This window comes from Nycticebus coucang, chromosome 2 (genome assembly GCF_027406575.1).
Source record: "Nycticebus coucang isolate mNycCou1 chromosome 2, mNycCou1.pri, whole genome shotgun sequence".
Lineage (NCBI taxonomy): Eukaryota > Metazoa > Chordata > Mammalia > Primates > Lorisidae > Nycticebus > Nycticebus coucang.
The window spans coordinates 181,734,771-181,761,884 of NC_069781.1; the positions used below are offsets into that span (position 1 = coordinate 181,734,771).

Sequence of the window (27,114 nt, forward strand, 5' to 3'; positions counted from 1 at the left end):
GTAATCATGGCATGGAATCCATTTTTCCTTTCTCAGTTTTGCAGGTTTGTAAGCTTTCTGGTTGGTTGAGAAGCAATGAACAGCACTCTCATCCATGTTCTTGTTACCAACGATGTTTTTTCTTTTTACCCTTAATGATAAAGGTTTCGCAGGCGACAGTGGTATCACTCCTACTGTGCAACATCACTGCACCTGTGTCAACGTCAAGCAGGACAGCGCTACGCATGGACCTGCTGTGTGACCGCCGAGACAGCAGCACACAGCCTCTCACCAGCACGCCACGTCTGCCCCATCCCAGAATGTCTGCGTGACACTGAACCGCCAGGACAAAAACTCACAAACACACTCAATGGAGTATAAGACGTGGTCTTTTTTTTTGTTGTTAAAGATAGTTCATAAGCCTGAAAAAGTATTCTCTCCAGATTATAAAAGGTTAGTTAAAACTGTTTAATAGGAACAATCTTGGACAAGCAGAAATAGCTTTGATGTGGAAGATAATAGCAACATACAACCGGGAAAACCTCCACAGGGACGGTCAGATTGGACGGTCTGTACCCTTCTAGAGACTCTGCATTAAAAGATGTCTGATGGAACACTCTACCCTGCCTTTTTTCAAGGCACATGCCACTTCTTAAAACTCTCAGCTTTCCACACAAACTACAAGATATTCTATTTACATTTAAAAATAGGTTTCTTCTTCAGCACAGTGGAGCTGCCCAGGCTGGTCACTGCCTGTCCGCCTAGCACAGGTGCAGAACAGCCTTATTGATCTCGGGATTTGTCCAGTCATTCCGAATGTCATCCAGGTGGTTATCGAAATCCACCAGCGTTTCGTAGGACCGGCTGTCCAGGAGTGAGGCCAAAATCCTCTGTGCCTCTGGCCAGTCTTCGCAGTAGTCACTACGGGTCAAACACAGAGAAGTCAGCCTCTGACAACAAAAACAAGCAGCCTTCAAGAGTGTGAACTGAGAAGGCCAGGTGCATGCACAGTAGTAGAAAAAAGGTGGCAGCAAGCTGAAAACACGGACCCTGGGAGCACGTAGGGTGTCTACCAAGAATACAACACACAGTGGCAGCAAGGTGGAACACGGACCCTGGGAGCACGTAGGGTGTCTACCAAGAATACGACACACAGGCATCAGAAAATGGGATGGGCTTTCTGCAAAGGGAATTCTGAAAAAACAAGAGGCAGATGACTGATGCTTTCTGAGTGACCACAAGTAAATCCTGGGAAGGGTGTTTGTGCCCTAGGGTCTGGGGTGGGAAGACTCTTGAGTGCCACTCAGTTCCCCCCACAGAAGCCTGACAGGCCCCAGTCCCCCAGGATCGGGTAATGTGCACAGTATGACGCTCTAGAGAATATGCTGATGCAGCAGTGGCCGGGGTGCGGGGCACTCACTGGTGTGGGTCCCTGCACCGCCACCTGTTCTCATGGTGCTCGTAAACGTGGATCGTAGGCGCTACACAGTCCATCGTAAACTTGGTGTTATCCACCTGAGGACAGGGCAGAGGACACGAGAGTGAGTCACAGGAACCTCTGTGGAGCTTTCAATGCAGTAAGTCCAACCACTGCCCAGGGCAGGAGCCCTTCCTTCCTGCCATGTGGAATCACTCCACAAAAGCCAGACCTGAGACAAACTGTGTATATAGATACATATTTTTTTAATTGAGACAGTCTCACTTTGTCACTCTCACTAGAGTGCTGTGGCATCATAGCTTATAGCAACCTCCAGCTCTTGGGCTCAAGTGAATCTCTTGCCTCAGCCTCCCTAGCAGCTGGGACTACAGGTGCCCACCACAATGCCCAGCTATATATATATTTTTTGGTTTAGCAGGCCCAGGCTGGGTTTGGACCCACCGGCCCTGGTGCATGTGGCTGGTGCCCTAACCACTGAGCAACGGGCACCCAACCCAAACTGTGTATTTTGCAGGAAAATAATTAAGTACTTCATTGTTTTTTTCTTTTTTCTTTGAGACAGAGTCTTAAGCTGTCATCCTGGGTACAGTGCTGTGGTGTCACAGCTTACAGCAACCTCAGACTCTTAGGCTTAAGTGATTCTCTTGCCTCAGCCTCCTAAGTAGCTGGGACCACAGGCACCTGCCACAACGCCCAGCTATTTTTTTTGTTGCGGTTGTCATTGTTGTTTTAACTGGCCTGGGCTGGGTTTGAACCCGCCAGCCCCCGTGTATGTGGCTGGTGCCCTACCCACTGGGCTATAGATGCTGCCCTTCATTGTCTTTTCACAAAAGTGGAGCCTTCCAACCTTACTTCTTCCTGAACTCTTAGAATTCTGTCTGAATCAAGATTGTTTAACAAGGCTTTTAATGTCATCTGCCTGCACATCCGACCTGCCCCTTCCCTGCATCCCTGGAGGCCGTGCTGGCTGTAACCAGTAGTCCTCAGTGGTGTGGGTGTCAGGATCACCTGGAAGGCACATCACAAACGCTGCTGGCCCCACTCCCAGTTTCTGATTCAGTGGGGTCTGGGGTGGGGGCCTGGGAACTGGCAACTAATTAATTTTTTTGAGACAGGGTCTCACCCTGTTGCCCAGGAGGGAGTACAGTGGCACAATCACAGCTCACTGCAACTTCACCCCTTGGGCTCAAGCAACCCTCCCACTTCAGCCCCCTGAGTAGCTGGGACTGCAGCATGTACTACCATACCCAGGTAATAGATTTTAGTTTTAGAGATGGGGTCTCACTATGTTGCCCAGGCTAATCTCAAATTGCTGGCCCTGAACATCTTCCTGTCTTGGCCTCCCAAAGTGCTTGGAGTACAGGCATGAGCTAGTGTGCCCAGCTCAGAACTGGCACTTCTAGTAAGTTCTAAGGTACTGCTACTGCTGTGGGCACGGAGGCCTCACCCCGAGGACCATGAACTTAAGCGATCACCCCCGACTGGACATCCTTGTGCTGTGACCGTAGCATTTCACAACCCATAGCCAGCCCACAACTTCAAGTGTGTAGTTGGGAGAATGCTGGGAGAGGGGGCAGTGGTCCATTGCAGACAAATTAGTCAAAGTATCCACGGAAAGGAGACTGCACAGCCAAGTGCCACGACGGCAAGAGGAAGCAGCCATCCTGTGAGCAGCACCGGAGCATCTTACCATGACAAGAGCTGTGTCGCTGAAGCCCTCGGCGATTCTGGAGGCCACCTTCTCTGCAACCTGGTTGGGACTGCCAGAGGAGAGCTGGTAAGTGCTACCGTGCTCTAGGTAGTGCCGCTCAACACGTCTTCGTGAGACAGAGCTAACACACCAAGAACTGACAGAGACCCCAGGGCCAAAAGGCCGTGTGTGCCTGTGTCTCCTCTTTCAATGGGCTCTTGGTGGCTGCAGCCCCACAATGATGACTGTGGTGAGCACAGCAAATGCTGTCTGGCAATGTGGTGCAACACCCACAGCAGGTCCCTGCCTCAATCCAGCCAGGAGGCCCCCACAGAGGGGACCTTGACAGGGCATCTCCTAAATAGGAAGGCTCCCTGGGACACAGCGGAGGGTCTCGTGGGCATGCAGATAACCGGTACCTCCGGGCGCTCACCAGCCCCTGGGTGGGCTGCAGGTCTCTGCACCTGCCCTTCTCCATCTGCACTACTGCACCAAGTCAAAGTAGCCCCCCAGCTTTGAGTCAGCTTTTCTTTTTTAACAAATTTTTTAAAACTCCTAAGTTTCCTGACATCTTCTCTGTGTCCGCAAGGCTCTGCTTCTGCTACCTCCCCAGCCTTAAGGAATGACCCCTCCCTATCATCACCAGAGCTAATTATGGAGGAGCCCACACCCTCCTGCTCTGGTCTCCTATAGTGTGCGGGAGGGGCCTTCCATCTCTTCTTTCTCTACAAGCCCCAAGTCTGCCTTCAAATCTGTATGCATCTTTATATTCAGGGAAAGAGAAAAAAATGTTGAACTTGTTCCTTCTCCTCTGCCCAACTTTCCTCTTCCCCTCCCAATCCCAGTTCTTAAACTTCTTTAATAAGCTTCATTCTGGCTCCACACGCCTATCACAGCTTTGTGCAACTTGCCACCCACCCCCTCCTCTCTGCAAGTCACCACCCAGACTTCTGCCAACCCTGCCTAGTGGTGCAGTGCCTGCCACCCCCTCCAAGGTTCTGGTCGCAGTGCACCCTGCGCAGGCCCACTTGTAGTTTCTCTGAGCTGAGGCTGCCTTCTCCGCTCTGCTCTCCTTCCTTACCAGCCGCTGGAGGTTCTTTCCTTATGCTGGACCCTCTCACCCTCCTTGCACTCATCTTGCTCAGGAGGCTTAGGAACAGGTTGCTGAAATCACTTCCTGACTGGAAGATTATCTACCATATCCTGAAAACTCTCCTTAGGTCAAATTTCCTAAAACGGAACTTCCATCATATCCCCTGTTGCTCACAAACCCACATACACCACTCAACACTGCACGTAACATTATGCCACCCAGGGTTTTTTTCTTTATGAGGTAGGTTCTCATCTGTTGTCCAGGCCAGAGTGCTGTGGTGTCAGCCTAGCTCACAGCAACCTCAGACTGCTGGGCTCAACCTCGAGACTCCTGCCTCAGCCTCCTGAGTAGCTGGGACTACAGGTAGCCACCACAATGCCTGGCTCATTTTTCTATTTTTAGTATAGACAGTGTCTTGCTGTTGCTCAGGCTGATCTACAACTCCTGAGCGCAAGGGATCCACCTGCCTCAGCCCCCCAGAGTGCTGGGATTACAGGAGTGAGCCTCTGTGCCTGGCCAGGCCAGGCCTTTCTCACAGTGGACCTAGCTGCCTTTCTGATTCACAGAGTCAATGTTCTGTGTCTTTCAATTCAGCATAACTGTCTACCTACGTGCTGTCTCCCTCACATACTCTTCTAGTTTGATTCACACTGTTCTGTTTGACCTTCCAGACCAAGCTCTTATTAAATTCCTTCCCATCTTTCAGTGCCCAGAAGACATGCCACCCTCTCTAAGCAGCCTCCTCACTGTCCTCGTCTCATTCTGAGACTTTATTTCTAAAGTGCTCTTCAACACAGAATCTTCAGCATGGAGCTTTCTTTTTGTGCATCTTACTTTCCTATATAATCAGAAGTTTAGCTTTTTGAGCAGAAAATGAGGCATATATATTACTTCTTCTTTTTTTTTTTTTGAGACGGAGTCTCACTATGAGTCTCCGTAGAGTGCTGTAGCGTCACAGCTCACAGTAACCTCAAGTAGCTGGGACTACAGATGCCCACCACAACGCCCGGCTATCTTTTTGTTGCAGTTGTTTACTTGGACTGGGCTGTATTTGAACCCGCCATCCTCAGTGCATGTGGCTGGCACCGTAACCACTGTGCTATGGGCATCAAGCCGCCATATATATTTCTTAACAGGCATAAAAGTACACCGATTACTGTGAACTTATTTAAATAAATACAGTATATAATTATAGTTCTTCCCTTGTGATTGCTCTGAAAAAAGCTTATTAATAATCTGGCATGGTGGCTATGCCTGTAATCCCAGCACTCTGGGAGGTCAAGACAGGTGGATTACTCAAGCTGAGGAGTTCTAGACTGGCCTGAGTAAGAGTGAGACCCTGTCTCTACTAAAAAATAGAAAAATTAGCCAGGTGTTGTGGAGTACTCCCAGCTACTCGAGAGGCTGAGACAGGAGGATCACCTGAGCCCAGGAGTCTGAGGTTGCTGTGAGCTACAACCCCATGGTACTCTACTTGGGGTGAGACAGTGAGACTCTGTTTTAAATAAATGAACAAACAAAAGAAAAAAAAATAAAATAGAAGTTAATAAGATCCTCGGTCAAACTGAAGGTGGTACCTCACTGAGCTGACAGGAATTTGTGAGTGCCAAGTCCCCAGAGCTCCAACGGCAGACGCTGACAAGCAGGGACTGGGCCCTGGGAGGAGGCTGTCCACTTACCCTGCACCCCACTCCTGCATGATCTTACCAGACACAGCACAGAGCACTCCTGTATCTTTACTGGCCCCAATTATCTCAATCTTTTTGTGCAGAGAGAAGGAAACTGGCACCTGCTAAGTGCTCGACCTTCCAGGGACTTGTAAGGGAAAAGGCAGAGCCTCTGGCTGTGAAATTTACAAAGCTTTTGTTTCTAACCATTATCATACTAGTTGGTGACTTTACTGAGAGGAGGGCCAAGAAACATTGATTAAAAACAAAAACTACCGGGCGGCGCCTGTGGCTCAGTCGGTAAAGCACCGGCCCCATATACCGAGGGTGGCGGGTTCAAACCTGGCCCCAGCCAAACTGCAACCAAAAAATAGCCGGGCGTTGTGGTGGGTGCCTGTAGTCCCAGCTACTCGGGAGGCTGAGGCAAGAGAATCGCTTAAGCCCTGGAGTTGGAGGTTGCTGTGAGCTGTGTGAGGCCACAGCACTCTACCGAGGGCCATAAAGTGAGACTCTGTCTCTACAAAAAAAAAACAAAAAAAGCTACCATTTGAGATGCCTAAGAACTCAAATTTAAAATTCATTCTTAGGAAAAAAGTTAAAAATTTGTAGTTAATGAGTTGTCAAAGTATTTGAAAGAGTCGCCCACTTTTCTTGTATTATGCATGTCATCTTAAATACTGATCTACCTCACTCCTTTTTTTTTTTTTTAAAGTACAGACTTAATTTATTTTTCTTTTTTTGGATTGTGGCCAGGGCTAGGTTTGAACCCGCCACCTCTGGCATATGGTACCGGCGCCCTACTCCTTGAGCCACAGGCGCCGCCCTACCTCACTCCTTTTAACGTAAGACTCACATTAGGATATTCAGATCAGCACTGTGATTCCTACCAGTCTGTGCCAGCTGCCTTTTCCTATGAAGAGTCAGCTGCCCAATCACACGGCTGGCCCCCCCGAGGACAGAGACCATTTTGTGAGTCCCCTATTCCCACCAGCACGGAGTCAGGCCTGCAGATGCAGTTGGCATCTTACTGTCTGCAGCTAAGGGTCGTCACTGAGCCTCTGCCCCAGGCCAAGGCACTCTGCAAGGTGCTGAGATATGGCCACATAGATGGTAATCACTAAACAAAATGCCATGAAACAATACACTAAAGCAAAATGCAAAGACCTGAAGTCTACGTCATTGTGAGCCCCTAACTTGTGGGTACACAAGTTATATATACACGTTAAAACACTGATGGAATAATCCCATTTTAAAAAAATGTACACAGCAGGGCGGCGCCTGTAGCTCAAGGAGTAGGGCGCCAGTCCCATATGCCGGAGGTGGCAGGTTCGAACCTAGGCCCGGCCAAAAATAAATAAATAAATAAAAAATAAAAAATTAAGAAAAAAAAAAATGTACACAGCACCTACTCTGAACCAAGCCCCAGGCTAACACATCCCATGCTATTTCCTTCTGTTTTTTGTCGCCCTCGGTAGAGGGTAGAGTGCCGTGGTGTCACAGCTCACAGCAACCTCCAACTCTTGGGCTTAAGTGATTCTCTTGCCTCAGCCTCCCGAGTAGCTGGGACTACAGGTGCCTGCCACAACACCCGGCTATTTTTTGCTGGGCTGAGTTTGAACCTACTATCCTCCATATGTGCAGCTGGCGCCCTACTCTTTGAGCCACAGGCACCACCCTCTGTTTCCTTCTGTCTTTGCTCCCACTCTCTCGAAGCACAAGCTTTGGCTCCACTTTACAGACAGAACAACTGAGGTTCAAGGAAGTTCATCAGTGAGTCACCCAGAATTTGAATCCACATCCATCTAGCTCCAAATCTTATGCTGTGAGACACTGTTGATCAGGTGATAAGTTATTTCTAGAACAGAAAGTAGATTTTAAGCTAGCTCTGGTAGAAGAGGGAAGGGAGTGGCTTCCAGGTAGAAACGATAGTATTTAAGAAAGAAGATAGTGTGGCCCTAGCCCCTGAGCTCCCCAACTGTGCGGCCTGTCTCTACCCTATCTGGCTAGTTTCTTCATATGCACACTGCTGTTAAGATTAAACAGGATGACCCCAACAGAGCCCAAGGCTGGTTCACACTGGAGGTGGGCTCCTTATTCAAGGACAGCCTAATGTTTAATCATCTCTACAGATCTGACAAATGGCTGCCTAGAATGTACTTGAAGATCAACATCAATGGGAAAATGCACAAAATCCAAGTGAGCAGATGAAGGAATGTGGACTTGGTGAGGAAGAGGGATGTTGTAGGTGAAGGCTTGAATAGAAAGAAAATGGTGTGTCTGCATAGATAGCTCAGGCAGAGCTAGAATGAGGTCAGCATGGAAACAGGAAGACAAGGATGGTGTGCCCAATGAGGGACACGTGGTGAAGAGGGCCTGTGTGCTCTGCCCATTTGGGCAGCCATGTAAGGCGCGGGTTGGGGGGTTAAGGAAGGGAGGTATCTGTGCTGACATGACAATCTAGCGCTATCTCCTCTTGCCTAGGCTCCTCTCCCTCTGCAACAGGAGCTGTGGGAGACACTGCTCAGTACACTCTCCTGCAGGGACACCTCAAGCTGCTCACAAGACGAAGTTCAAAATGCTTTGCACACAGAGAAACCCTCAGGTGTGGCCCACCCAGCCTGTGCAGCTTCACTTCCTAGCACCCCCTGCTCCCACCACATTCCCACCTGCGTCTTCTTTATGCTATCCCAACCAGGGACGCTTCTGACCTCCTGGTCTCCAAATCTGCACTTGCCAAGACTTTGCCTACTCTCAAAGTCTCAGTTCAAAGGACACAGTGCCCTGGGGGCATCTTGGATTATACCAGCAGGTGTAAGTACCCCCTACACACCCTCCCACACAGCCACCGCCTCACACAGCAGAGACGGTGTTTGCTCTCTTCCATATTCACTCAGGTGCATGGGGTCATGGCCCACACCTAGTCACCCTTGTACCAAGTCTGAGACAGACATGGCCTGTGTGTACCCTCTGCTCACAGAAGAGCAGGGAGACAGTGAGTCATCAGTACAAGGGAGGCAGGTGATATCAGAGGGGGCCCAGAAGGGCTGAGGTTACTAAGAGATGCTCCGAAGGGAGAGCAAGTGCCCCCTGTGGACTCAGAGGAAGAACAGAGAGGTGGTGGGAAAAGCAGAAGAGCCAGTGAGCACTGGGTTCTGATGTGTCCCGAACTGCCCCCCAGCAGGCCTGTCAAAGGACTTTGAGCCCAATGCCTCCTGGCTAACTGCCCCCCTCAGAGTCCCGTGCCTGGACCCCCCCTCCAAGGATAAGACACCATGTTTCTGAAGGGCGTAAGCACTCAAGCTCGCCGTCCCTGCGGTGATGAGCAGGCGGACCTTACTCCAGGGATCCCCACTACCTCTATTCCCCAGATACTGGCGTCTGCGGCTCTGATGTGAGGAAAGCATGTCAGGGAACACTAAGCGTGTGCCCCCATTAAATGCTGTGGGGGACACTTTCCACCTTTTTCTCTGGCTTCTGGCTGGTTTCAGCCAAAGGAAAGACCTTGAAGACATCATGGGAGTGGAAGAGAGGCTGCTCTGGGCCACCCTCCCCTGAGGGAGTCCCGTCAGGCTGGCTGTGTGCCTTGGTCACGGGAAAGGGCTCCTCTCGGTGAACTTCTTTACCCAGCCCTTCCTCCCCGCCCACCAGGCTGAAGGCAGAGACAGCTGTTGTCACTAGCTTTGGTCACCACAGGACCCTCTTACGAGTTCTCTTCACTGATGCCTACCTTTGTGAACAGCCCATTTACTAACCCTCCTCAAATTATCCTGACATGAATGTTTCCTGTGTATCTTCTTTTGGAACCAAGATTGATGCAGAGATAGAGCAAAATCCTCAGCTCTGCTCATTAGTGAAAACCATTAGGAGCTAAGACAAAGGAAGCAGCAAACACGCACACCATTCTCATCATAGTACCAGACCCTAACAGCCCCAAACCTAAAGATGTTTTTTTTTTTAACCCCCCTAAAGATGTTTTACTGACCCCCAAAGCAAGCAGTATTCCTTCCCGAGGTTCTGCTTGACCTCATTCCTAGTCTGGACATGGGAGGCAAGGCAGAGAGCAAGGACCAAAACCTAAGGCCCTAACTTCATTTGCCTCGTATGAATTCCCTCAAGCAAAATAAAGAAGATACAAGACAGTATCCCATCGTTAATATAAATGTTTGGGATTTCTGCTATTTGTAATTATCCACACCACAGTTCCCCTCACATCCTATAAACAATCCTATGAGAGGGTGGGAGAGGCGTGGGCCAAACAGAGTGTGTGTCTGGAGCCCAGCGAGGGTCAGACGGCTCCTGGGGACTGCTCTGCTCGTCTTCCAGCCCACAGAGGGTTTCTGCAGTGACATACCTGGCATCCTTCACTCGTTCATTAGCTTGATAATAACCAGCAATCACATAGCTATTATCTTTGCACCATGAATCAATCTGAAAGAGGAACAAAAATTGGGAAGAAAAGATGAATGATTTTCCCTTAAATATCAAGTCTCAAAAACCAAAGGAAACCCCTCCCCCCACATGCTGGGACGAAACATGATATAATCTTCTATCTTTCTTCCCAGAAGAAAGGCTATGACTCAAAGAAAAAAAACTAAATCACACCAAGGTCACAGAAAACACAGAAGGGCCAGCCCCTTACTGTCCCAGGGACAGGGCATCTTTCTCTGGACAGGACCCTGTACTGCTTGGCAGGGGTGGGACCTTGAACTGGAGACGTTATCTCCTTCCCCACTCCCACCAGGCCCCCACCACAGGCATGAAATGGGAACAGCGCAGTGGAGAGTGGCAGAGGAGCAGGAGATGACCTTTACCCACCTCCTCTTACAATGTAAAAAACTGGGGCATTCTAGGACTTGAGAAATCCTTAAGATTGTTAAATCAGTCCTTTAGGGCTGGGTGTGAAGGGCTCAGGCCTGTAATCTTAGCACTCTGGGAGGCCGAGGCAGTAGGATCCCTTGAGCCTAGCAGTTTGAGGTTGTTGTGAGCTAGGCTGACGCCATGGCACGCTAGCCCGAGCAATAAAGTGAGACTCTGACAAAAAAAAAAAAATAAAAAGAAAAAAATCAATCCTTCATAGTTAAGGAAAGTGAAGCTCAGAAAGGTTCTGAGTTTGCACAAGGTAGGTACACGGGCAGCAGGGACACACATACATACGCTCTTAATTCCCAGTGGGGTGCTTTTACATGGGAGCGTGGTGCTAGAACCTAAAAGTTTTTTGTTCTGTTTTATAATACCACTTTTCTCCCATCAGATTTAGCTTCCTGCAGGCCTAATACCATTATTAAAAACAACAAAAGGTCATCCTGTTTTGCCAAAATGGAATTTTAATACACTGCAATAGATTCTATTCTCAGTTTGCAGAAGAGGAAACAAAATTGATACCTTACTTGTTTTTTTGAAGTAAATTAACTTGGTCAAAAATGTGCTTTTTAAAACAACAACAACAACACAGATTTATTGCTCTTTTCCCTGAATTCTGGTTCTGCCCTGAAACAGTCTAATTTGCGACTAGAAGCAGACATTATAAGACATTGCACCCACGGGTCCCTCACTTACACAGGGAATATTTCTGGCCTTCTAAGAGCTCATGAATTACCATTCAAAACTAGCTGGGCTCACTGAACCAACTGGATGTTCTGGTCACCCACTCAAAAGATCAAGTTTATGTCCCAAAATGGCTTTATCACTGTGGCTTTGGAGATGCAAATCACTTATATTATGTTTCTATCATCTGTTAATGGAATAGGTTCTGGAGACGGTCTATTGTTGCATAGAACAAAGTTATCTCCATGCACTGTCAAAAGTCCCAGCTCCAAATTTTGGATCTGGCCCTGTCCTGAGTAGCTGACCCTTTTGTGTTACATTCCCAACCTTGGGTCTCCAGTCACAGGCTGGCCTTGAGTGTGTCCCCACTGGGCAGCCCTATCCTCCAGTCCAGGTGTCCCTGGTTCCACAGCCCATCAGTCTAACCTCCGCTTCCATCACCCATGCCCTTCCCTCTTACCCAGGCCTACACAGAATACCCAGGGTAACCCTCTCAGAGCAGGTGTCCTCAAACTTTTTACACAGGGGGCCAGTTCACTGTCCCTCAGACCGTTGGAGGGCTGGAGTACAGTTTAAAAAAAACTATGAACAAATTCTTATGCACACTGCACATATCTTATTTTGAAGTAAAAAAACAAAACGGGAACAAATACAATCACATCGCCTCATGTGGCCCGCGGGCTGCAGTTTGAGGACCCCTGCCCAAGATCCTTAACTTAAGCACACCTGCAAAGTTCCTTTTGCATGTAAAGCCTGGGAATCAGGATGTAGACATCTTTTGGGGTGACCACAGCTATGCTACATTTACTATAGGACAGGACCAGGGCTGGATGTGTAAGCTCATGCCTATAATCTCAACACTTTGGGGCAGAGGCAGGAAAATTACGTGAGGCCAGAAGTTCAAGACCAGCCTGAGCAACAGCAAAACCGTGCCTCTACAAAAAATAGGAAAATTAGCTGGTCACAGTGGCACAGGAGTGCATTGAGGCAGGAGGATTGCCTGAGTCCAGGAATTTGAAGGAAAAAGAAAAAAGATAGGACAAGTTTTAATTTTCTACAATGTCCTGATGACGCCGGCAGAACTCTCTAGCAAGCAGCTGGAGCTGGTTCCCACACCCCTTTCTTGGGCTCACACTGTAGCAAACACACATTGTGTCGGTTACCAGAGCACAGAAAGCACCCATAAAAAGGACAGTTCCTGTGACAGACACACACAATGTATACCCCAACCCATGCTTCGCCTGCTAAAGGGCAAATTCCTGTACGAAAAACTCCAAAGCCTCAAGCATATTCCAGCAGAAGAAACGTCAGGACTGAAACTTTTACTTAGAACTCTTTGAAGTGGCTGCCCTTAAAGTGAACCAGGTCACAAAAGCCCCAGCCTGACTTTAGAAACTTCTGAATGACCCACGCAAGAATAACCAAGTTTGGCCAGGTGCCGTGGCTCACACCAGCACTTGGGAGGCTGAGGTGGGTGGACTGCCTGAGCTCATGGGTTCAAGACCAGCCTGAACCAGAGCAAGATCCCGTCTCTAAAAATAACTGGGTGCTGTGGTGGGTGCCTGTAGTACCAGCTACTTGGGAGGCTGAGGCCAGAGAATCATTCAAGCCCAAGAGTTTGAGGTTGCTGTGAGCTATGACGCCATAGCACTCTACCGAGGGCGAAAAACTGAAATTCTGACTCAAACAAACAAACAAACAAAAACCTAAGTTATTCTGTGATGGGCACACACGACCTGTCCACCAACTGAGGAGTGGACAGTATAGAAGCCAGGAGTTGGAGGTGGACCAGGCCTTCAGCTTACAGTGGGAGGGAGAATAAGTTTTAATGAGAAAGGCAGAGTTTTCGTTGCTAATCTAGAACGTGGAACTGGGCATCATATGAGTTTGGGAGTGGAAGGGGATGAGAGGTTCTGGACAGGTGGGGGTTAGGGTGGGCAGGCAGGTTTCAAGTGGCTTTTGAATCTACAGTAGCCCACATGGCTTATCTATGAACAGTCACCGTGGACGTGAGTAGCAGCCTACCCAGTCAAGGTAACTTGTTTCCTCCCAAGCGAGGCGACACAAGGCAGAAGAACTGAAGCAGTTCTGACCTTTGTTCCCAAGGAACCTGTTTCTATTTTTCTTTCCTAACCATGTAACTTGCCATGTACCTATCACATATCTTGTGAAAAGTCAGAATGAAAATAAAAGGACAAAACTCTCTGAAGCCCATTGCCAATTTAGTAAAACTGACTTTGGGCTGGGTGCGGTGGATCACGCCTATAATCTCAGAGCTCTGGGAGGCCAAGGCAGGTGGACTGCTTGAGCTCAGGCGTTAAAGATCAGCCTGAGCCAGAGTGAGACCCGTCTCTATTTTCTCTACTAAAAATAGAAGAACTAGGTGGACGTAGTGACAGGTGCCTGTAGTTCTAGCCACTTGGGAGACTGAGGCAGGAGGACTGCTTGAATCCAAGAGTTTGAGGTTGCTGTGAGCTATGATGCCATGGCACTCAATCTAGGGTGACAGAGTAAGACTCTGTCTCAACCCTCCCCCCACCAAAATCCTCGAACAACTGACTCTGAATATAGGCATCCCTATGCAGTTTATTTTACTTTTTGGAGGAAAAGGAGGACACTTTCACCTTGGCATGAGCCTGTCACCCTTGTTCAATGTACTTTTTGCCTGCTCTGTTTCAGACACCTAGGAGAACTATCAGAAGGGCTGGGACCACCCCACTTACTCCCATTTAGACTGCACAGAGAAGGGAGCTTCTCTCAGCAGCCTTACTAACACTCTGCATGTGTGAGGAACTTTACAATGTTCCAGGCATTATCGGCTCTGTGTGGCTATTCGGTAACCATAAAGTTGGCCTGTGAGGATCTGATGAGCGAGCCCCTCTGAGAAGAGCATCTCTTCCAAACTTACCACTTACCAACAAGTTGAGGGTAACCTGTTAGGCCTGCCTGTTTGTAGCAAAAAGCAGTCCTTGAAGTGTAAAAGTGGAAAGACTTATTTTTGCTGAGAAGGAAATGTCCTTCCCAAGTCAGTGGCTGATTATTCTACTGAATGGAAAGGAGCCAGATCCATGAGAGAAGAGCTCTGGAAGTCAATGGAAATAGAGGGCAAAGGTCAGGGCAAAGGACTGAAAGGAGGACTCAGAGCAGCTGGTCCCTCTCACATCCCTCCAGGAATGTTCTGGAGATGAGCAAAGGGCATGAGGGCAGGTGGGTTTGGGGGAGTCACAAAAGCAGCCATGCAAATGAGCACAGAGCAGGCCCAGCAGGAACTTTTGGCCTGAAATCGGGGTGATTAGGCCAATCGGCAAGTAAGATAGTCTGCGTCATCTGAGCAGAACGTAACAGAAAGCTGCTCCACAGTGCTAGGAGATCAACCAAGGGGAAAAGGACAAAAAGGGCTCAGAGAAACAGCAGATTTATGCTAATTTTCCTACTAACATTTTATGGGTTTTTGCTATTAGAAATAATTCCTTTGCTACCTACGTCAAAGGGTTATAAGGATAAATAAGATAATAGACATAAGTACTTAAAAAAAATAAAAAGCACCCAGAAATGCAAGGATTTTTTTTAAAATGGAAAATTATAATGAAAAGCCGTTCAAAGGAATCTAATGTGTCCTCTGATGGACTGCATATCAAGTTGGTCTTTCCTACCTACTAAAAATAATTCCAATATGAAACTCTCTGAATAGAAAAGCCATGAGAATAAGACCTCATTTATAGTTGCAAGGAATTAGATGCTTTGTTATAATTATCTTCCATAGCTGATAACCTGATTAGCTATGACTCCAAACCCTGAGATTTTCATTGCCTGCAGGTTATCAAGTCACTAAGTCAAAGGTGAATGATATACATTTAAATAGCTTAATTTTTAGATGTTCTCAAATTGGGAATTTTCCTCCATAACTCTCTTCTGAAAGTCATTTCACATGTACTGGATTGGCATCTTTTTCATATTTGTCAACTACAATAACAGTCAGTACAATCACCACAAGGACAAAAGTTGGGCTGTTTGTTTTCGCTGTTGAGAAGGGACTGCAAGAAGTCTAGTTTGGACCTAACAGCTGCTGGATGTGAGACTCCTCCCACGCTGCAGCGCAACACTGGGCAGGTGTTGAAGTTGGGAGTTTGGGAGAGCAGCCCAGCAGGACTAGAAAGGCAGGCCTGCACGGCCCTTTCACTCTCAGGCTGGAGGCAGTGGCGCAACCTCAGTTCTTGGAGTCAAAGTCCCTTTGGGCATCTTCCCTCCCCAGGTAAGTCGTTTGGGAGGCAGCTCTGCTCCTCGGGGAAAATTTATGTGTTGGTGACTCAAATGCAGTTGTTTATAGTTGGTATGTTTAATTTTCTCAAGTACTGTATTTATATCCCATAATAGGAACATAATCCTTTAACTCTGTAAAGGTTACTTATGAGAAAATAAGTGATATTAGACATTCCAAGTGAGGTTCAAGTTTGTTAAGAAGCTCCCAGGCGGGCGGCGCCTGTGGCTCAGTGAGTAGGGCGCCGGCCCCATATGCCGAGGGTGGCGGGTTCAAACCCAGCCCCGGCCAAACTGCAACAAAAAAATAGCCGGGTGTTGTGGCGGGCGCCTGTAGTCCCAGCTGCTCGGGAGGCTGAGGCAAGAGAATCGTGGAAGCCCAAGAGTTAGAGGTTGCTGTGAGCCATGTGACGCCACGGCACTCTACCCGAGGGTGGTACAATGAGACTCTGTCTCTACAAAAAAAAAAAAAAAAAAGAAGCTCCCAGGTATTCCAATAGGATTTTAGATGGCTATTAATGTAGCATACCTTTTCCTCCTACCCTGCTGGCTGTTCCTGGGTTACCCTGAGAGTCTGCTTCCTTCACCTACTCTATAAAAGCCAGTTCTGCGGGCTGCTCACTCCACACTGTCCCCAGGCAGTATGACTTGTTGTCAGGAGTTCAAAAGTCACTGAGAAGCTGCTGGCTCTCAATATTGTCTCTGGCCTATCTTCTTACTCCATACCCATTTCTCAGCATTCAACACTAGGACTTCTTCATTTCAACGTCTCAAACTCAACAAGTCCCAAGTGGAATCAATCTCCTCTCCTCCAAATCTGCTTCTCTGCCTCTGTTCCTGCAATGAGTGACACCCCCACACTATCCTTCCAGTGCCTAAGCCAGAAATCCATGTCAGCCTCACCTCCTTTCCCCAGGTCTAAGCACGGCTAGCCGCTGAGTCCTGTTGACGCTCCCTCCTGCCCTCTTCTATCTGTCCCCTTCTCTGCATCCATACTGCACTCAGTTCAGCCACTTCCCGGCCTCGACTCTTGCATGTACCCCAGTCTCCAAGATCCACTTCATGGGAGGCTAGAGCTATCACTGAAGACATAAATCCGATCATGCAACTCTCCTCTAGAGGCTTCTGTGTTTCTTCAAGATGGTGCCCAAATGCCTCTGCATGACCTACAAGGTCCCCTACAAAGCAATCTGTCCACTGCTCACTTCTCTGTCCTTTTGCACTCCAGCCTCTAGCTCTCCCCAAACATCTTCTCCTTTCCTGCCTACTGCTGTTTTCTCCTGGTCTTTGCACATGGTGGTCTCCAGACTCAAATGCTCTCCCTTCCTCTGCCTACCTCCTGGATTACTGGCGCTGGCCTACTATGTGTGTATCACTCCCTCTGGGCCCCCCTACCCTGGTTAGCTGCCTCTTCTCTTGAATTCCTGACCACTTTTTACTTATCCCTACCTGTGGGACTTATTTGTGGTGCTTGCTGCAAGATCAACTGCTAAGCAGGGACCAGGTTCTGTGTTTGATCCAGACCCAAAGCCCACAAACGTTTACTATAGAACTGGACAATCCTGCATAAAACAGCTAGTGATGAGTCTAGTTCTCTGCAAGTCAGTGAATTTCACATATCCAATCACCCTGCAATTCCCTTGATAACAGAACAATTAAGACAAGTGGTTACAAAGATCTGGATTAAAAGATACACACACCGTCCCCAGTGATGTTTCAGTACTGGCAGCAATAAAATGGGTGATTTGATATATACCATCTACTATTATCATCTGTCTCCTGCCCAGAAATTCACCCAACGACTTCAGTTTACTTTAACAGGCACTCAAGGATGAGCTCAGTAACCTTAGGCCAGGAACCTATGCCCAAAGGTACTTTTTGTGTGCCAAGAATCCAATTGGGTGTCATAATCAGGTAAATTATGAAATGGCTTTTTAAAAAATTTTCTTTACTTCCATGGAATGGCTTCATTTTTGGGGTTAGAGGCATGGAGAAATGATTTCTACCTATACTTGCTCAAATTTACTTCTTGTATGTATGAGTTAATATTTTTTAGCATCAAAGTTCATTCTTAAATGGAAAACAGCACTTCAGCTAAGGTGGACAGGTCTGAGGCTACAGTTTATTACTTATTGGTGTTAACAACTCAATGAAATTCAGTCCTTCCCCCGCCTTTATTGATCACCTCAACAGAAAACCTACTGCCTCAAATTCAATTACGAGCTAGTTTTAATTGTATGCTAAATCTTCTTTTCCCCCTTGTACTTTCAATAAAGCAGTCACTGGGAGCCACACGAAGAGCTTGTTGGGTGGATCATCGGCTCCTGCCTTTTAACTTCACAAAAATTTCTCAGCTTTTAAAATCACAGAAGCCTTCTAGATAGCACGTGGCTAAGCACTAAGGAGAACAGAAGAATTCTCCTTATGTAAAGCTCAAGCACATTCCCGGGGACGCAGGGCCCCAGATGTCAAGGCTGCCCTAATTCCCGAGTACCAACCCCCAAAGAGCTCACACCCACGTCGGATATGGAGTTGTGACTGCAAAGGTGCGGAAACAACACGAAAACTTTCAGCAACTCAAAATCCTTATCTAGTTAACACTAGTTTGTTGCAATAAAAGATAACTAATTTCTGAAAATGTAACGTACAAGTCGCCGCCTACAGCGTCTCTCAAAGCATCCACAGCGGCTAAAGTCGCCACGACTCCTGCTACTACAAGCTGCCATTTGTTGAGCGCCAAGAGCAAGGCCAAGACCTGAAGCCTTCGTGGGTCGTCCCGTTCCTGGGCCACGGTGACCCCAGGTAGGGAGTGGATCCTAGATGCCTGCAGGAAGTCGGCCGCAAGACCAGTTTCCTCCCGGCCGACTCCGAGGGGAGGACAGGTTGACAGCCACCTGCTTACCAGGGTGAGAGCCACCTCCAGCATGGGGGCGAGGGCCAGCGTGCCGTGGAAAAGGGGGATACAGTCCACGAAGAGGGTGTGGTGGGCGCCCGGGCCGCCCAGGGGGAGATGGTCCTTGCGCGGCTTCTGCTTCTCGGCCACCAGGAGTCCGTTGACGGCGCAGTGCGGGTACTTGGCACCGTGCAGCACCATCTTGCAGTAGGCCTGGGTGGTCAGCTTCACCCCGGGCATGCTGAGCCCGGGAGGGCCCCGGAGGCCCCTGGGCGAGCGGCTGAGGCCTGGACCCGCTGCTCGGCAGCGTGGCGCCTCAGCGAAGAAGCAGGACGAGGCGGCGGCGACTGCCCGGCGCGGCCACGGGCTGGCGGGGGCCCGCACACAGGCCCGGCCCCGTTCGGGCCTCGACTCCTCCGGGAAGCCGCCGCCTCACACTCCGCTCGCGCCTCTCGCCGGTCGCCGCCGGAAAGCGGTCCCTCCGGCGCCTGCCGAAAAGCAGCCCGGCACGGCGTTTTACGACGCTCGCGTCGCGCCCCTCCTTCCGCTTCACGCTAACCCTGGCGCGGGCTGGCGGGGGCGGGGTCTTCCTGGATCCCGTGGTGCTCTGCGGAGCGCCCTCGGCTCTCTTCCGGTCGCGGGCACCCGGGGCGTAGAGGGCGGTCGCGGCGGGCACCGGCTGTGCGGCGGCGGCGGCAGGTAAGGCTGGGGGCGGCCGGCGTCAAGCTGTGAGGCCGGTCCGGGTCGGGGGGCCGGGAGCCACGGGCAGTGGCCCGGCGCGTGCAGCGAGCGGCCGATGGGCCTCGGAGCCCGGTGACATTGAGGCTGGCTGGCGGGGGCTGCGGGCTCGGGGGGCCGCTGAACCTCGGCCTTCGTGTTGGTTGGGAGCGCCGCGTGCAGCTTCGCCCTCGCCGCCGCGGCTGCCGGCGGTGTCAGGCTCTGACCTTGGCGCGCCCGCTGGCCCAGAGCGCCGGCTGCGGTGGACGCGGGCCCGGAGTCTGCGTGTGCAGCCTCGGCCCTCAACGCCTTCAAACGGTCTCTGCGCGGCCGCCCCAGGTGTAACGGGCCCCTCGGGGAGACGCTCGGCTTCCCGCCTGGAAGGCGCTGTCCGCGCACGCAGGGGCCTGGTTTGAGAAAAGAAGCGCGACGGGGGTGTTCAGCACTGACGTCATGTTTATCCGCCCCAAGGGGTGTATTTTCCTAAAATCGTTTGGAATCCTCCTTCTACAGTCCCCTGAAGTGTCGATTTAAAAGGAGGCGTGTAAGTAGGTGGGCCCGAATCGGAGAGGGCAGGTTAGAAGAGGGTCAACTAGATTGTTTTTTGTGCGCAGGGATTGGAAGTGGCCCGGGCTGTATTTGCAGCCTTCTCCAGGTGTCCCCTCCAGGCTGCGTGCACGCAGTATTAGCTTATAAACAAGCGCTCAGTTGAATGTCATGCGTGGCCCCTTCCCTGTGAGGTGTTACATCCCCTACCCACAGAGAATGGGGCCTACCTTGGCAGCACAGTGCTCTAACGATTTCTAGTGCTTTGAGTTGGCTTATTTAATTGTTTCGTCCTTGCTTGAGAAAGCCGGTTTTCTGTGAATTGTTGCAAGTGTACCTGGCACTTTGCTTATGATGAAGCTTCATAAAAACATGCTGACTGCTAAGGAAAACCTCAACCTCAAGGCTATTTTGTGAATTCAGTCAGTAATAAAGAATGGATCATTTGTGTTGAGGAGAAGTGAACAAAAGAATTGGATTTACTTCCAAAATGCTCTGGGGGCAAAGAGAAAGCGTATTCACTCTCATTCATAACGAAGGTGCACCTTATCTTTCAGAATGTTGGCTACCAGAGTGTTTAGCCTAGTTGGCAAGCGGGCGCTTTCCACCTCGGCGTGTGTACGAGCTCATGCACACGGTAAGTGTGTCTTTCCTTGCTGCTAAATAGTCTGAGCTAATAGCATTCACTCCTCTGTGTGTAAGGCTCTGTACTAGGGTTTCAAGCAAAGAAGACTAGGATCTCGATCCTGTAGAAGGACGTCAGGGGACTTGGAAATATTTCAATGGGACGTCTATATTAAGAAGTGTTTGTGAATCAAATCGAATACTCGTCTGGGTCTTTGCTTATACTGGCATTTCTACCTCTTTTCCTTCTCTTCCCATATTTTTCAGGCTCAAGTTCAATTCCACCCCTTTCAAGAAATCATCTTCACCATACCTCACCTTAATGGCCCCCTCTTCCAAATTCCCCACCATTTAACTTTACTTCCATTTCCATTCTAGAGGCAATGGAGTGAGAGAGCTTGGGCTGGAGCCTTGGCTGGATTTAAATCTCATTTCTAGCACACACTAACGTTTAGGAGTCTGTTTCTTCACCTGCATATGTGTAAAGAGCTTAGTTCTATGTCTGGTACACAGCATGTTTTGTTTTGCATTGATCTAGCATCTTTTTGGCACGAGACACTGTTAGGCACCAAGAATAAAAAGAATATTTTTGCAGTCTGGAGAGGGACAGACAATGAAGATGGCATTTTGGTAAGAAGTCACCCCTCTTAACCAAAGTCAAGTCTGACATGAATAATACATGAACCTGTTTGCAGCATAAAATATTAAAGCAGAGTGGGATACCATTGGTACCCACCAGTGTCAGTGGGATATTTTTGTGGGAATGCTTCTGAGTGATGGGGAGCTCAAATTTACCAGATGTCCCCAGCAGAAATCTGTCTATGTTGAAGATAAAAATGATAAGTCCGGGCATGGTGGCTCACGCCTGTAATCCTATCACTCTGGGAGGCCGAGGCCGGTAGATTGCTTGAGTTCATGAGTTTGAGACCAGCCTGAGCCAGAGTGAGACCTTGTGTCTAAAAAAAAAAAAAATTAGCTGGGCATTGTGACAGGTGTCTGTAGTCCCAGCTCTGTGGGAGGCTGAGGTGAGAGAATCGCTGAAGCCCAAGAGTTTGAGGTTGCTGTGAGTTGTGATATCACGGCACTCTACCCAGGGTGACAAAGTGAGACTCTGTCTCAAAAGAAAAAGAAAAGAAAGAAATAAGATAGAAATGATGAACATTTGTTAAAATGCAAAATCTTTGCTTTTCTTTTTTTGTGGAGGGAATGTTTGGTGTATAAACTTTTCCCCTTATTTGCTGGGGACTAGGCCCAAAGCTCTGAAGAGCCTCTGAGACCGTAGATTGGTCCTTTTTGTTCTAGAAATTTTATAGTTGGCACGTTCCAAGATTATGAGGATTTACATCTTTATGACAGTTCTGGGAGCTGTAATTCACATAACATTTAACCATTTAAAGTAAATGGTTTTTGTTATTTTCACTTTGTTGTACCATTATCACCACAGTTGATTCTAGAACATTCTCCTTGTCCCAGTGTATATCTGTGCTTGTTCTAGAGACTATTTGTGAGGGCTGAACTTGGTGAAGATTTTTGGAACATAACCATTTTTTTAGTCTGCTCATCATTGTAATAGAATCTTAGAGTTGTAAAATTAGAAAATAATTCTGGCCATTTTCACCTCAAGTTGTTTTGGGATGAGGTTGGATATTAAGTACGCAAATATACCAGTCATTTGCATGGCTAAGATAAGGGTCTGGAGAAACAGAGGGTGCTGAAAAATATGTGTACACATTATAAGAAGGCGACTTGAGTGTTAAAATTGTTAATACTCTAGTTGGGTTGACTTCTGCAATTAAGGGGTGCTCAAATACGACTCACGTTCATCTTTTGTTAGTATATATTGAGTATCATAATTTTAATACTTTTTTTCCCTTTCTTAAAATGCGTATGCATTTTTGGCACCTTCTTTATGTATTATATTACTTTGCTTCAGGCTAAGTCCCAATGATTTGGGAGATCTTAATCATTGGGACTTAGCTCCTAGAGGTGATACGTTTTTGCAGGGTTTCATACCTCTAGACTAGCTTGGAGCACACAAGGTTCTTCTTTTTTTTGTGTGTGTGTGACAGTCTCACTGTGTTGCCTTGAGTAAAGTGCTATGGCATCATAGCTCACAACAACCTCAAACTCTTGGGCTTGAGTAATCCTCTTGCTTCAGCCTCCTCAGTAGCTGGGACTGTAGGCACCTCCCACCACATCCGGCTAGTTTTTCTATTTTTAGTAGAGATGGGGGTCTGTCTCTTGTTCAGGCTGGTCTCAAACTCCTGGGCTCAAGAGATCTGCCCACCTCTGGCTCCCAGAGTAAACAGGAGTCTTGCTGATGTGGGATGGAATTGGAGAAGCAGCTTTTAGCAGCTTAAAAACATTCTTTTATGTCGCCCTTGGTTGAGTGCCATGGTGTCACAGCTCACAGCAACCTCCAACTCCTGGGCTTAGGCGATTCTCTTGCCTCAGCCTCCTGAGTAGCTGAGACTAAGGCACCCGCCACAACGCCGGCTATTTTTTTGTTGCAGTTTCGCTGGGGTCGGGTTCGAACCCACCACTCTCAGTATATGGGGCCAGCGCCCTACATACTGAGCCACAGATGCCGCCCCATTTATATGTTTTAAAAGAAAAACCAATATCGACCCTTTTCTGGGACTTAACGAATGCACGACATCTGTCCTTCCTTTAGGGTTCCCAGCTGTGCCTGGTCCTGTGGCCCATTGCCCCTTCTTTGCTGCCGTCCCCACATTCCGCATACTTCTGCTCTGTGCATGTTTTACAGAGCACTGTTTCCAAACGAGAAATTTGCACATTTACTGTGTTGTTTCCCACTTCTAGAATGTAACCATCATTTTGCAGGAATCTTCTTTGTTCTCTGATGATCCTAAAGGTCTAGAACCACGCGTATCCTGCAGTAGGTGCCTGGTAACACTTGTTAAATAGATGAACGAATGTTTCCATCTCCGAGGAGCTAGTACGATTTCTAACTTTGTCCTCTCTGTTGGACACACATTATCCCTGGAACTGTGCTGTAGTGACTGTCCTTTTTCTTTTTCTTTCTCTTTTCCTTTTTCTTTTTTCTTTTTGTGACTGTCTTTTTGTATGTCTTTTTTTCCTGAACTTGACACACTTGTTTCTTTTATGAGTTTTTTGGTGTGGGTATATGTACGTGTGTGTATATTTGTGTGTGTGTGTATGTATGTGTATATATTTGTTATTCTTCGTTAGTTTGAGTCCCTGGCGGGCAGGGCTTCATTTAGTCCTCTCCATCCAGGGCAGGGAACCTCTAGAGCCCTGGCTGCCTTTGTGTCATGACTTAGTGCAGGACGTGCTGCTTCTGGGGGCTTTGTCCCCGGGGTTTGTTAAGAGTTTCCTGGCTGGGTTTTGTTTGCTGTCGTGAAAGATGCTTCTGTTAACTGTCCACCCACCATTCTTCTTCTGTCTTTGGGGCCCAGACAGACAAGTGGGGTTCCACTGTTCCATGTGGAGGAGTCCTGACTCTGTGAAACAGCAGCTGCGACCCCTGAGGGGACTGAGGGTTCAAGGTGTACAGACATTTGCTCAGTTTGGTTTTCAGAAGTACTACCTTATTTGAGATTCTCAGCCTTCAAGGATTTTCAAATATTTCCCCAACATGTTTCTAGGAAGTGTTGTGAAGAGTGACGACTATGCTCTCCCGAGTTACGTTGATCGGCGTGACTACCCCTTGCCTGATGTGGCCCATGTCAAGCACCTGTCCGCCAGCCAGAAGGCTTTGAAAGAGAAGGAGAAGGCCTCCTGGAGCAACCTCTCTGTGGATGAGAAAGTCGAGTGTGGGTATTGAGGGGACTGTGGGCCCTCTGTGTGTGTGTGTGCGCGTGCACGCGTGCACACGGGATGCCTCCGCTTGTTTCTAGGTGACTGGCTAGAGAACAGCTATGTACAACAGGGTCACTCTGCTAGGTTTCCAAGGGACTGTTTGTGTGTTCTGCCAGTGGGCAGGATCCTTTGCCCAGGCCCCCAGGGAGCCAAGTGTGTGTACGGAGCCTCTCAGCACATCTCCTGGGCAGGGCAAGAGAGATCAGTAGAGTGCTTATGGTTCAGTATGAGAGGGACATGAAAATAATGTGATTAAAAATGTTGTTACAGGGTGGTGCCTATGGCTCAAAGGAGTAGGGTGCCGGCCCCATATACCAGAAGTGGCAGGTTCAAACCCAGCACTGGCCAAAACCTGCAAAAAAAAAAAAAAAAAAAAGTTGTTATACTGTAATTCAGATTAATAATTTCAGGGTTTTCCCCCCAAAGCAAACTCCCTGTGTTTGTCCTTGCCATGTCACATGCCTGTGTAGGGGGCACGTGTGTGCACACGTGAGGCACAGGGTACGGGCTGGTGTTGGATCTCAGCTCCCTGTTTTCTCCCTGCCTGTGTTTTTGGGGGAAGTGGTTGAACACTGGCTGAGGGGCCCGTCAGGCTGTTCTGCCTGTGGCTCCTGCTTACGGCGGGTCCTCCTGTCCCCAGTGTATCGCATCCAGTTCAGGGAGAGCTTTGCTGAGATGAACAGGGGCACGAACGAGTGGAAGACGGTCGTGGGCACCGCCATGCTCTTCATTGGCTTCACAGCGCTCATTGTCATCTGGGAGAAGCGCTACGGTGAGTGGGCAGGGAAGGGCCGAGGGGCAGCCGGATGGAGCCAGCACAGCAAGGGCCTGCAGTGCCCAGTGCTGTGGCTTTCACACTGCCTGGCGCCCCTGAGAGAGGGGCCTCCATCCTGGGGCCATCTCAGGATTGTCTTCCAGACTGAAGGCAGGGGAGGTTAATTGATAAGCCAGAATCTGATCTATTGATAGCCTATCATACTTGGTGGAGCCCTCAATGTTTTCAATAGCAATTTATCTAGTCAGTTATGACAAGGTGACTCAGCGAGGGTCCGAGTAGAAGTGGGACACTCATTTGCTAGATGGCTGTCTGGACTACTAGAGGGATCGCATCTCAACAGCCAACCTCAAGAGTTTCTGTTTAGATGCTTCTGGGGTTGCCCGGTCATGCTAAGGGTGCTTCCTCTGAGTTCCTTGTGTCCAGACAGAACAGGTGTTTCTGCAGTCTGTGCAGGTATATTTTACACTTTCAGTTTGAACTTGGGCTGCAGGTTGCTAACAGACCTGAGCCTTTCTATCTGATCTCACAAGCCACCCTCAGTTCTGTGCTGTGTGCCTACAGACCCTGTCATCTACAGCCTGCAGAGAAGACATTCAGCTTTTAGCTTAATTATTTTATTGCTCCCTTTTTACGAGTAAAGGAATAATTTAAAAGCATCAAGAGTTGTCAGTGCTCAGAAATAAAATTCCACGTGTTTGAGCAGGTGTGGAGTGGCAGGTGGCTCTGCTGAGTCCCAGTGTGTTGGGCAGGACCTAACACCAACGGTGTTGGTGTAGAAAGAACCTGTAAAGACAGCCTTGTCTCACTAAACTGTCTTGAACTGTAGTGTACGGCCCCATCCCACACACCTTTGATCCTGACTGGGTGGCCAAGCAGACCAAGAAGATGCTTGACATGAAGGTCAACCCCATCCAGGGCTTCGCCGCCAAGTGGGACTACGAGAAGGAAGAGTGGAAGAAGTGAGGCCCTGCGTCCCACTCCCCTGCTCATCACTCTGCAGCTGAGCATGTTTACTGGAAACCTGTTATCAACACCGATACCAATAAATGACTAGTTTACGTGAAGTCCTTTGTGATCAGTTCTTTGGTAGCTAGGTCAAAGTGTCTGTTAATTAAAACAATAAGTTCGGGCAGTGCCTGTGGCTCAGGGAGTAGGGCGCCAGCCCCATATACTGAGGGTGGCAGGTTCAAACCTGGACCCAGCCAAACTACAACAACAACAATAAAAAAATAGCTGGGCGTTGTGGTGGGCGCCTGTAGTCCCAGCTACTTGGGAGGCTGAGGCAAGAGAATCGTGTTAAGTGCAGGAGGTGGAGGTTGCTGTGAGCTGTGACAGTACAGCACTCTACTGAGGGCGATATAGTGAGACACTGTCTCAAAACAACAACAACAACAAAACCCCACAAGTACTGACTATGAGGTGAGACATTTTGGATTATTTTTTTTTGGACAGTCTTACTTGGTTGTTGGTAGAGTGCTGTGATGTCACAGCTCACAGCAACCTCACATTCTTGGGCTTGAGCAATTCTCTTGCCTCAGCCTCTTGAGTAGACAATCTAGGGGAGGGGGGGACTAACAGGCGCCCGCCACTACGCATAGCTATTTTTAGAGATAGGGTCTTATTCTTGCTCAGGCTGGTCTCGAACTCCTGAGCTCAGGTTATCCACCTGCCTTGGCCTCCCAGAGTGCTGGGATTATAGATGTGAGCCACACATTTTGAATTTTGGACGAGATTTTTTTTTTTTTTTTTTGTAGAGACAGAGTTTCACTTTATGGCCCTCGGTAGAGTGCCGTGGCATCAGACAGCTCACAGCAACCTCCAGCTCCTGGGCTTAAGCGATTCTCTTGCCTCAGCCTCCTGAGTAGCTGGGACTACAGGCGCCCGCCACAATGCCCGGCTATGGACGAGATTTTTATATGAGATAAAATCCTGCAATAGTATTAAGACTGACAAGTTATGGGCTGCTTTGCTGTTGGGACAGTCCCTCCCTGAGATTGTCGATGTCAGTTGGAGTGGGTGGCCACCGCTGTGAGCTCCTGGGACTA

The 27,114-nt window shown here is 48.7% G+C and overlaps 2 protein-coding genes across 3 annotated transcripts; one reads left to right on the forward strand and one right to left on the reverse strand.

Annotated features, from left to right (window-relative positions):
* Positions 1-350: 350 nt before the first annotated feature.
* On the reverse strand, positions 351-19,066 carry EMC8 (ER membrane protein complex subunit 8). Its single transcript, XM_053553923.1, has 5 exons — positions 18,571-19,066; positions 10,219-10,295; positions 3,108-3,177; positions 1,400-1,494; positions 351-900 (listed from the first exon to the last, which is right to left on the reverse strand). Exons 1-5 carry the CDS (start codon positions 18,799-18,801, stop codon positions 741-743), a joined length of 633 nt encoding a protein of 210 aa, XP_053409898.1. The 5' UTR covers positions 18,802-19,066; the 3' UTR covers positions 351-740.
* A 54-nt stretch (positions 19,067-19,120) lies between these two features.
* On the forward strand, positions 19,121-26,133 carry LOC128560316 (cytochrome c oxidase subunit 4 isoform 1, mitochondrial). 2 transcript variants are annotated; one of them, XM_053553901.1, is made up of 5 exons: positions 19,121-19,260; positions 20,382-20,461; positions 24,078-24,245; positions 24,932-25,063; positions 25,896-26,133. In XM_053553901.1, the coding sequence occupies exons 2-5, from the start codon at positions 20,383-20,385 to the stop codon at positions 26,030-26,032; spliced, it is 516 nt and encodes a 171-aa protein (XP_053409876.1). In that variant the 5' UTR covers positions 19,121-19,260; position 20,382; the 3' UTR covers positions 26,033-26,133. The 2 variants fall into 2 exon arrangements, with proteins under 2 accessions (XP_053409876.1, XP_053409886.1); XM_053553911.1 differs by lacking the exon at positions 19,121-19,260 and adding an exon at positions 19,798-19,822.
* The last annotated feature ends 981 nt before the right edge of the window (positions 26,134-27,114 follow it).